The sequence below is a fragment of the Cariama cristata genome, unplaced genomic scaffold (genome assembly GCF_000690535.1).
Source record: "Cariama cristata isolate BGI_N322 unplaced genomic scaffold, ASM69053v1 scaffold18524, whole genome shotgun sequence".
Taxonomy (NCBI): Eukaryota; Metazoa; Chordata; class Aves; order Cariamiformes; family Cariamidae; genus Cariama; species Cariama cristata.
This window is the reverse complement of record NW_009611452.1, coordinates 1-11,158: the sequence shown is the minus strand read 5'-3', so window position 1 is coordinate 11,158 and position 11,158 is coordinate 1. Positions and strand designations below refer to the sequence as shown.

General features: G+C 44.9%; 1 protein-coding gene across 1 annotated transcript; it reads right to left on the bottom strand.

Annotated features, from left to right (window-relative positions):
• Window positions 1-4,678: 4,678 nt before the first annotated feature.
• On the bottom strand, window positions 4,679-9,940 carry TIMMDC1 (translocase of inner mitochondrial membrane domain containing 1; the record flags this gene model as incomplete). The annotated part of the gene is made up of 5 exons (XM_009698270.1): window positions 4,679-4,829; window positions 5,394-5,504; window positions 6,917-6,995; window positions 7,899-7,966; window positions 9,852-9,940. Coding segments are annotated over 5 exons (447 nt in total), but the record flags the coding sequence as incomplete, so codon positions are not given.
• Window positions 9,941-11,158: the final 1,218 nt, after the last annotated feature.

Sequence of the window (11,158 nt, the reverse complement as noted above, 5' to 3'; positions counted from 1 at the left end):
CCTTCTCCCCTAAAGAGGCAATAAAGCACACATTTTCCATGAAAAAGCACCTTGAGGTGGAACTACAGGCCTCATGCTTATTTTCAGTGCTATGAGAGACTTTTTAGGGAATGATACATACTGACGGCGCACCTAATGGCTAACTAATATTGCTTATCTACAGCAGTGGCAGAAGTTCTCGTAACCTTTCTCTCCCGAAAGGATGGCCTCGCCAACCCAGGTACCAAGATCCAGCTCCTCCGTTAAATTACTCAGAGACACAGGAGCACATCTGACACAGCGTAGCCCACTGGTGGTGATGCGCATGAGTGCACGTATGTGCACACCTTTTTGCATACACATGTAAAGCTTTTATATGCATTCCTTCCTACCCACACTTGTAAAACCCCATTTGAATTTCCGTAACACTCACTGGTTATCTCACATGTATCTACTGTAATGAAATGTAACTCAGGGCCTTGCTTCATAAACATAGGTCTGCTTTTGTTTGTACATTTGCCTAGGAATACTTGTTAGGGTAGGCTCTCCAGATTCTTGGGAGTCTCTCACAGCAACATAGGGATTTACTTTGCATTGAATGCTGCTGCTTTTTGCCAGCACTCTTCCTACCCAGCCAGGACTTGAAGGAAGTTCCCTACAGGATGCTAACATTGGATAGGACTCATCTGATCTGGGTGATATTCTTGCCTACTGTGTAGGAAAAAGTGGTTTCTCATTTTGAGGGGAAAAGAGGAAAAAGCCCCAAGCCCCAACAAGCTTCCTAAGCAACTCTGCACTAACCTAACTCAACCCTGCCCTGAGTTTGACAGGTTTGTTTTTCCCTTTTGCTTTGACCCACTGCAAGCTGTAGCCATTCCCTTACTGTTCTATCCAAGCTGTAGCCATTCCCTTACGGCTCTATCCATGTGTGTAGTTAGCAGGGCAGATCAAAGTCTGAAAGCACCATCCTCTTTGTGGGATGTTTTGTTGCCTGAGCTCTTTATCTTGCTAGGACACAGCAAAGAAATATTCCATCCATTTCACATTTTTCTGGCAGGTACATATTGAGAGAGAAGTTGCTGGAGGAAATAGAAGGACTAAAAGCGGTTTATAGAGGATTGAGCTATGAGAGGCTAAGGGATCAAGTCACTAGTAAAAACTAAGACACTGCTCCCTTTCTACTCCTGCAGTCACGCTGCCCCATCAGCTTTTTTACTGCTTTCCCATTGTATGAAGTGAAATGGGAACTTCAGAACATTCTTATGGATGGGTTTTTGACATAGAAAAGGAGATAAGGTCGGTGATAAGGAAACAATACTCTCAGCACTTGTGCATTCTGGTTGCAAGCAGAACATAGGTGACATAGCAGGGTTTCCAAAAGGCAGCCTGACCTTATTGCAGGAGTTGGCGTATGGGCAATGGTGTCTCATACTTTTCAAGTTTCCTTTTCTTCCAGTCTATGTTTGCTCTTTCCAACACAAACTACAACCTCCTACAGGCTGAACACCCTCTTTTTGTATTTACTTTGCTCATTTTCAACATTGTGCTTCCTTCCCTGCTATAACCACGATGCATTTCCACCTTACCAACCACACCACCGCTCTGACAGTTGTACCGGCATGTTTTCCCTCTGACTACCCCATGCTCCACTTCTGCTCCTGACCGATGATTGCACAGCCTCCTGGAGAAGAGTTTGTTTTGCACTGTACCAAACCTTTCTACATCACCGCAGACTCCTGTGACACTTTAAGTAATGCCTTCTAAAGGAAACAAAAAGTTTCACTGACAAGTATGTTTAGCATCAGTATGGTTTTATATTCTTGATGGGCAGGTTATTTGGTTTATTTTTTCCTTAAGCACTTATACTATGAATCATGTTTTCTATTGCCTTATGCTGTATTCAGTGAATTGCACACAAATGGTTTCTGTGAGACCTTTTCAGCTTAATATCTGGGTCTTTGTACCAGGTGAGCTGCTCTGTTTATCACAGGTATTTTGTACATAATGTTTTTTCCCAGGGTTCCTCCTTTGATTGTATTAAAAAATAAATGGTAAACTCAGTTTCCTTTCCTCAGTAATAAAAGATGTCTGTTCTGTTTGCTGGGAAGTGGTAGAGCTTTTCACTTATTCACATCAGCCCAAGCCACCATTTCACAGCTGCTAAAAACATACGCTGTGTAGCATCAAGGTAGGTGATGCAGCTGGCTGACAAAGCTGTAACAAGGCACAGCTGGCACCAAGACCCAGCTCTGTTTGGTGTTCTCAACAGCAATGACAAAAGGCACTCAGGTACCCAACTTGTAACTTCCACATACCTCACGTCTGTCAATTTGTCAGGGATTAACTGAGCAGTGTAGCTATGGTGTTCGACACTCTGTTTGCAACAGGTCTTCCTTTTCCCTCCCAAAAAGGAAAGTTCCCTGCAAAAGCAAAATCCAGCATAAGATGTTCTCACCGTATCCCTGCTACTTGTGTTACCTACTCTGAAAGCGGAGGACCGATAACTTCAGTGCTGTGCTTTTGCTGGAGGTGGCGGGAGGACGGAGTTGGGGTGTGAAGAATCCCTTACGTTTGTATTTAAAAAATAAGCTCTGAACCAACCCTTCTCTTCCCGTTTGGACAGTGACTTTGAATACAAGAAATGAGGAAGTGCAGGGTTTAAATGGAGCAAAATATGGCTGCTCCTCTTGAGTGCAGATGGAAGTCTCTGCTTCTCCTTGCTAATGTGCAGCATAAGGTCACCTCGCAGCCCTTCCTTCCGTACACAGAGAGACAATCCACACAACTGCTACACCTTGGCTCTGCCTACCCTCCCGTGGAAGAACATTCCTGCATCAATGATGGTCAGGCATAAGAAAATTAGTATTCTTTAGACATCACACCAAATACCACTAAATAGGAATAGTGAAAGACTGAGCAATGACACAGCTAAATGTCATCAGAACTGCTGTACAGGTAAGAGTGGGGGATACTGGGTGGGGATGTAACAGCAAAAAAAGAAAAGAAAAAGATAAAATATTGCTGTGTAACCACAATGGCAAAAATTTGACTCAGAAAGGCCTGCTATTTTGTTTTTTGAGGGGCAGAGGACAATAACACTGCTGTCACCAATGCATGCAGAGCTTAAAACAGGAAGGGGGAAAGACATATCCACACCTCTGCTTATTCAGAGCCTTCACTTACATGTAGAAAAGGAAAATCAGAGCTGGTTGATGACAACCCTGCAATGCACGTATTGCTTCAACGGAAAAATGAACTACACTGAGACATTTAAAAAATAAAACGCTCATTTCAGAAGTCAGAAAACACAACACCTTCTTGAAAGCAAGCTGTGCCAAAAATCTGCTTTGGGTCGGTGGAATACACTCTGTGGCATTGACTGTTCATATTTCAAACAACAGGAATCAGCTGTAACAGAGAAAAGCATTCAACCAGAACTGACTACTCTTCTCTGGTGTGAAGGGAACCCGAACTCCCTGCCTGGAAATATTTCCCTTTAATAGGAGAAAAAAACCTCCCAACAAAGAAAGGGGACCAGAATTCTGACCTTCTGCTTTGAGGGAAATGGTGACGGGCCACCTGGCCCTTCTGGGTACAGGCCATTATTACATCACCTTCAGCCCGACCCACAGGTAACAGTTATGACTTAACAGTTGGTGGCTGGTACAAAATAATAAACAGAGCTGGCACTCTCCTGGCTCTTGTCTTTGTTACTGCCTGGACAGAGGAATGTCTGACACCGCCACTAGACTTTATTGCTTGCTGGTGGGATCCTAGATAGAGCTCTTCTCATGGGATATTACTCAAGTACGTTTCTCTAATACAAATACCGTACTAACATAAAGTACATACTGTACTAACATAAAGAGCTTACAGACACAATCATCACTGCCAGATGGCTTTATTGAGTGTCTTGAACCACATTTCCCCCAAAGGTAATCCTCTAATTTCCAACCTTCAAATGAAATTAGAGGCCTTTTTATTGTTGTTAAAACTGTCCACAGTGCCAATTCTTCCACCATCACCACCAGAAACAAGTCACCCCTTCTGTGGCCCCCTCAGCCACACTTCTACTGAGGAACCCAAAACATGCCTTTTTCAGGGTATTTCCGTATCATTCCTGGCTCCTCCACCCTTCCTCGACATTGACTGCAAAATACCAAGTACTGTAGGAACTGACTGTGTTCTTCTGCAAAAAAACTGAAGAAAGCACTGTCAGCAGAACAGCATTGGTCCCAGCCAGGCCAAGCCAAGCTGCGGGAGGGGGATGGCGAGAGGAGGAGAACCACTCGCCCTGGTGCTGCCTCTATTGCGCTTCAACAGCAAGGTCTTCAGGCACTGTCTGAAGAGCAGCTCTCACCAGCGCCTAATTAGCTTTTGGAATCAGTGTACCTTTAGCATCCCAACTATTCATAGGCTCCTTTACCTCGAATATTTCTACGTCGCTGGTGGTTTGGACATTTTCAGCAGTGAAACGGGTTCTAGACGAGGCTCTGGGGCTGCCCTCACCCCCTGCCAAACCTAGATGACACTTCCTAGTCTGCAGAGTCTGCATTTCCACCTTCTCAGGTGGAACAGGTTTGGCCCTTCCAAGCTCTTGTGCAGTGATATGCATCCACGAACAATGTTTTCAGCAAAATGCTTTTTCACAAGTGCACAGGATAGAACTTCCTGTGAGCCCTTGACTGAAGACTTTCACAGCAGAATCAAATTACTTTGTAGTTGCTTACAACAGAGATCTGGGGAAGACTCAGTAGCTCCTAGAATCTCTTGCTCTCTCCGTCTGCAGTCCTCCTTGGGTGTTGCTTTCCGTTTGGACTAAGACGTCAGTCACATGGAGCCTGGACTGCCTAACAAGAGAAGAGAAAGTGCGTATTTTACGCCTGTATCCTCCTGCCAAAGGCATCACTGCAGAATCCCAACTACTGCAAAGTTTATTCTAGAACTGGCACTATGTCTGAGTTTTATTAAGTCGTGCAACCAGTGTCATAGCGTTTTCTCCCCAAAGCCTCCAGCTATCCTTCTTCTTTCCTCTCTTTAACAGGGATGGAAAGGCGGCAGCAATGAAGGAAAAGCCAGAGCTCTGGCCTCTCTCGGTTTTGGTAAAGAAATACTAATGCGCTTGTCCTGCTTGTCTCCTCAGCCACTGCAAAAGTGAAAAACTGATGCACAGTTTCTGGGCTAAGGCATGAATTTTGAACAAAATACCTTGTTACAAAACAAGCAGCAACATCTAGCACTGGGAAGACTAAATCAGCAGTTCTCAGACTGGTACATGAAACACACCAAAGGCCAAGACCAGAAAACCCAAGGTTTAGAAAACCTAGAGTGTCATGGTTTCTTTAAATGTTTGAACCACACAGATCTAGACACACTTCTAGTCAAATACTTGAACAGGCAGAGCTGTTCCTTACCACTCTGCTAACTTCTGTTCATACAGCTCCCTGCGCTCACGATTTCTCTTCTCCTGCAAGGTCTCACCAGCAAGCTTCTGCATTATCATTAAGAGCCCCCCTGCAGGGATCCTGGAGGAGGAAGCAGAAAAGTCACAAGTCACCCTGGGGACACACAACAGTAATAACTTACCGGCATCAGCAAAAGGAGCGTGCGGGGGCCAGCCACCAGATCAGTGGAGCGTAACGTTCCCCAATACTCACATCTCACCACAGACTAAGGTACTCCTACTGTAGTGTCAGCCACCAAACACAGCCTGTCTTCAGCTGTGACTCACTGTAGCCCCTTTGGTAATGTATTTTGAATTTACTCATTCATAGGCACACATAGGGCAAAGGGGCAGAAGGATCTGAGGTGCCCAAACAACCCCTGTAGATCACCTAACCCATAATTTAGACAGTCACACCCCTGCTTAGCTTCTGTCCAGGTCTGGAGGTCCTTGTGTTTTCATTGGTAAAGCTCCCTAGGCTGCTTCCAGGCATGCCCACAGCTGACAGCATCCTGACGGTGCTAAGCAGCCCATTTAAAGCTCACTCTCTTCTCCAGGCAGGATCCTCAAATTCATGTCTGAGGATATTCACAAGTCGGTACTTGTGAATGAATTTGAGAAGAATTCTCAGTTCTGCTTGAAAAGTCAGACTTCCCCTGAGTTAAGGAGGTCATTGTCCTGATGGACAGAGCCCCTGAGAGAAAACCATGGGTTCCTCCATGCCCCAGAGAGCTTTAGGAGATACACGAAGAGATGTGTCACCTTACAGCCTTGGGTTGTGCAGCCCAACCACGCAGCTTCCTCAGCATTTCCTAACGGCTGCTGCTCCACATTTTGGCTTTGATGGAGCCTATTTCGTAAAAAAATAATTTTTACACAGATTCCTAACCTTGGGGCTGGCAGTTCCCAGGGTGTCCCCTTCTTCAAAAGGTGTCATCACGACATCCAACACCCCTTTGCACTGTCTGGATTCTAAGTTGCTATAGCAGCACTTGCTGATGAAGCTGAGAAGGGAGCCCAGAAGCTGTGTCCTACCCTCCCGCCTTTACCCACAGACAACACAGTTCCTTAAAACAGATGTCCAGTGGTTCCGCACACAACCATTGGGCTCATTATTGACCACGGCAAGGAAGGGGGACAGGAGACGTGCCTATAACCCGCCCTCATAATTTCCTCTTTAACAGTATTTAGTGTCTCCTCTAATAAGCAAATGGCAGCAAGCAAGAGGCTCTATTAAGAGCACTGAGTTCTTATCACTGAGGAAGCAACAAAACAAAAATCAAGAAAAAAAGAAGAAAAAAACCACAGTTTAAATGTTGGAAGAAAAGTCATCATCACAAAGTCCCAGGGGAGATACAGAAAAGGTAAGAGAAGAAGGGAAGCTTCTGTATCCCCATCTATGATTCAAGGCTTGGTGTGCAAGGCCACCATCTACCAAACACCCTTAAAGAGTAGCTGTGTCTCGATCACTCATCGGCAGCGGTCGTAACTCACCCAAATGCTGTTCCGAACACGAAGCCGCCTGCCAGTCCCTGCAGGCCCAAGTGCATTCTGAAAAGGGCTCCTGTGAAGGCTAAAAAAACCACAAACCCACTGAAACCACAAACAGCCCCCCACCAGCCATCACATACAGATGGAGGGAGCTGCTTTACTGCATTTCTCCTCTCCATGAGCTGACATCTACTTTTAACAGAGCAGACACCAAGCACCATGGCCAGCGGGAGGGACCCTCACCATACACTCGCCATGGTCTCTCCACTAAAACATTGCACAAAGCTCCTTCTGCTTCAGAAAACTCCCCAAGAAACGCTAAGAAGTAAAAGTATCTATGAAAGTAAAACCAAGCTCTCCCCAGGCTGGAGCATAATCCCTCCTGCCCCTCCTTTTTTTTTTTTTTTTTCTATTCAACAACAGCTAATAATAGTAGTGGCCATGTAAGGCAGAAAAGATCAGTAAAACACATATCCAACTGTAAGGGCAATAAAGCTAGTAAAACTCAACAAGCAGATCACTTACCCAGAGCCCTGTTGCCAAAAGCGGACATGCAAAACTTAGCATGAAAAGGGTAGTTTATAAACAGTGCACTGAACTGTTATAAATAGCGGAAATAAGAAATGCTTTCCCTGCTAAATAGGTGGTTATGAGAGCAGGTTATGCACCAAGTGTTGCCTTTACCCTACACAAGCATTTTTTATCCAAAAAGCTCCAGCAAGTATTGTGAAGATGAACTGATAACCACAAAACTCCCCAATGGCTTCCGAAGTGCATCGATATCTCTCTCTTACAAATAAAGCACACAGCAGTTAAAACCACAGAGCAAAGTCACAACAGCAGTCGGTAGAACAGGAAACAAAAGCCAGGAGCACAGAAGCTAGAGACCCACTCAAATCCAAGAGATATGGATTTCTGCTTATGCTTTTCCACTTATGACCCTCACTCATAAAGAGAAAAGTACACAATGTTATAGCAGTCTTACCTCCTGCCGAAACAAAATTACTGATGGTGGTTTTATTGCGGTACACAGACAGCCCAGTGCTCACCATGCTGCAACGATAAGGTACAGAAGTCAGCAGTTGCACATGGAAAAAGACAGGTAGCAAAACACAGCCTGAAATAAAGCTGGATTTCATTAAGCCAACCTCAGGTTGCCTCTAACTGCCGCCTTGCCCATCTGTCCAGAGCACACACACCCCAGCCACAAGTGCCTTGATTTCTGTGACTTTACTGCAGGCAGCTGCACAGCCAGAGGCAAGGGAATACCCAGATTCCCGGCCTGGATCCAGGATATTCTTTATTTTTCTTTCTTTCAATCAAAGATTTTTTTTTCCATTGTATATTCAAGGATAAAAGGAACTGAGGAATGAAAAGGTCATGTCAATCAGTCAGTCCTGATGTAGGACCTTTACCCCCAGAAGCTGAATCTGCGTGTCGCTAAGATCTCGCCTGACAGACAGTCTCCACCACTAGAGCTCAGTCACACTCATGATGTCAGCAGGGTCACCAACTCTTGTGGCATGAGATTTCCCACCAGGGTAGGTACGCCATCTCCTCCCAAAACATCAGTTAAGCCCCAAAACACTCTCTCTTCTCAGTTCAGCAGCCACATCCTCCCCAGCACTTCAGTGAGCCTCCGGCATGACATCTACAGGTCAATAGCAATCTTCCTCTCCTTCCCAACGCTATAACGTCACCCTAGCCTTCGTACAAGGTAAAACGAAACAATTTGGTTTTAAACTGTGAAACTCAAAATTCACACAACCACAGGACAAAACCTTCAACTTGGGCTTTACAGAAACAATTAATGCTGAGTGGCAAATATCTTCTTTCAAAGCCTTTTACAAAGGGGTGGTGAAGAAGGACAACGATCTGACGGCAGGGGAGACACCTGGTGGAAGACGACGAGGTTCCAGCTCAAGCCCAGGAAAATCTAAAGAAATCAAAAGCTCCAGGAGAGAAAGCAAACAGTACGCTAACTAAACCTAAGAACAGATACTAAACCAAAAGGAAGCAAAGAAACCAAGAGAGACCGAGGAAGAAATTCAGAAAGGAACAAAAAAATTAGGGAGACAGAAATATAAAATAATGCTAGTCGATGCTGCTGGTATCTTAAAAGCAGAAGGGGAATTTAAACAGAGCATACCTGCAAATATAGTCAACACAGGTTTAGGACTATACATAAATTTTCCATTTTGAACATCAGGGAAGGAGATATTCCTAGTTTAAAAGGGCTTTACTCAGAAGACCGTGCTTAGTTTGATGCTATATTGTCAGAAATGCACTGAAACATCTGAGGGAGAAAATCACAGAAGCGGAACATTATCTCTGCGGTGGTTGTGTGTGTAGGAAAAATCTGAAGGCCTGAAGAGGTATGTACAACTGGTAGGTCTGATGTTCACTGAGTGCTTAATAACGAGATGATCATCTGTAAGCATTTGAGGACAAGATCAAAGAATTGTGAGTAATGCTAGTGGATACAAACAAGGAGTAATGAGAAGACATAACAAAAAGGCGAAAAATTAGTGTGGGATAAAAAGCTCTTCCAGAAACAGCCACCACACTGTAACACTCTCCAGGAAAAAGGAAAAAAAAGAGATGAAGTGAAAGCAGAAAAAAGCCGCCAAATACAGGGAAGAACGGTATTCAAGCCTATAACAGCATGGATTAGATGTAAGGAACAGGGCTTTTCCAGTTTTAGGTTTTGTGTTGGTTCATTAGAAGATTTGAATTCTGGGACAATTATAAAAGGTTAAAACCTCTTCACGTTCACAGCTTATCAATCAGACTCGCTGTTAACACAACCCTTTGAGCCTCAATCGATCAATCACCAGCAGTCTCTTGAGGAGCCGTGAGCACTGCCAGCACGAAGGGCTCCTTGCCACTAGTGCTTAAGCATAAGCCACCTCTTCCACTACCACCGGGAAACACCTACTTGAATATGGTCACAAAAGCAGCTACTCTCCAGCTCCAGCGCCAGCCGTAGCGGATGAAACTCCTGAGACCAGCTCGATGCGCAGATTGCTAGGGGCAGAGAGAAGACAGGTTACAGATCACAGCCCTCCTCCTCCTCGCCAGCACCACCAGCCCGCTGCTATCTGGGGTCCTGGCGACTGGTTGTGGGACTGACTTCACTTGGGAATGAACCCTGACCCTTAGGGATCAAATCGGTCAGCTTCAGAGGAAAAGCTGCTCACGTTTACCCCAGTCACCAACAGAAAAAACAAGAATTAATTCCAGTTTGTAACGTCAACTTGTCTTTCTAATCCTGGTGCTGAAGCACATCTCACGGGACAGGGAGAGCTTTCTGAGGACAGTATATGGGAGAGTAGCAGAGAAGAAAGAGGGGGAAGAACTAGAAACTAGTTCTCAATTATTAAGCATTTGTAAGTATTAATAAATAATAACCATTAATAAATAATAACCATAAGTAAGTAGTAACCACCTACTTTAAATGTTTAGAGACCATCAAGCTCTCCAGTTTAGCACTGCCGCTTAACGGTTTGGCAATAAATGGCTTTTAAAAAGATGCGATAAACAGAAGCTTCATAAAAATTAAAAATATTCCAGTTAATATCATGAAAGAAAGTAAATTCTCTCTTCCAGTGCCTGTGGTGTAAGTGCTTAGCCGAGGTGCAGATACACAAGAGAGTGAGTGAGAGGGCAGAGTGAAGCCAGGCACCGACACGTTGCAGGCTGCTCGGTTGGGGCCAAATCTCAATAGTGAATGATGTAAAATTAGGCAGATATTTAAAGTGTTTATTTTTTTCCTAATAATCCAGGTAACCAACACTTTAATTGAAGAACAAACTCTCAATACATCTATAAAATGTCACAAATGTTCTCTGTTGTGAGGTGTAGTGACAAGCTAAAAGAATTTTAAATGGTCTTAAAGTAACTCCCACGAACAAGAGGACACCACCAGTCTGACATTATGGAGTGAAGTCTCTTGCCAACATACTAAAATTTAAAAGCCAAAAGACTTTTCAAGACAAACTGATTAATTAGCCACCTACCACCCACTCAGAATTGTGTCTCACACCTCTTACTCAAACAAGCCCATCCGGTCTCCCACGGACCCTCGTGTCGCCAAACCCAGCAGGCTCCAACGGCAACAGCTTCGCAGCCGGAGCCTTCCCGGGGGGCCTCACCCCTCACGCCTCGGTCCCTGGCGCGGCGGGCGATGATGCCCAGCGCTCCCCCGACGGGAACCCCGGCCGCTCCCCCCGTGTACACACACAC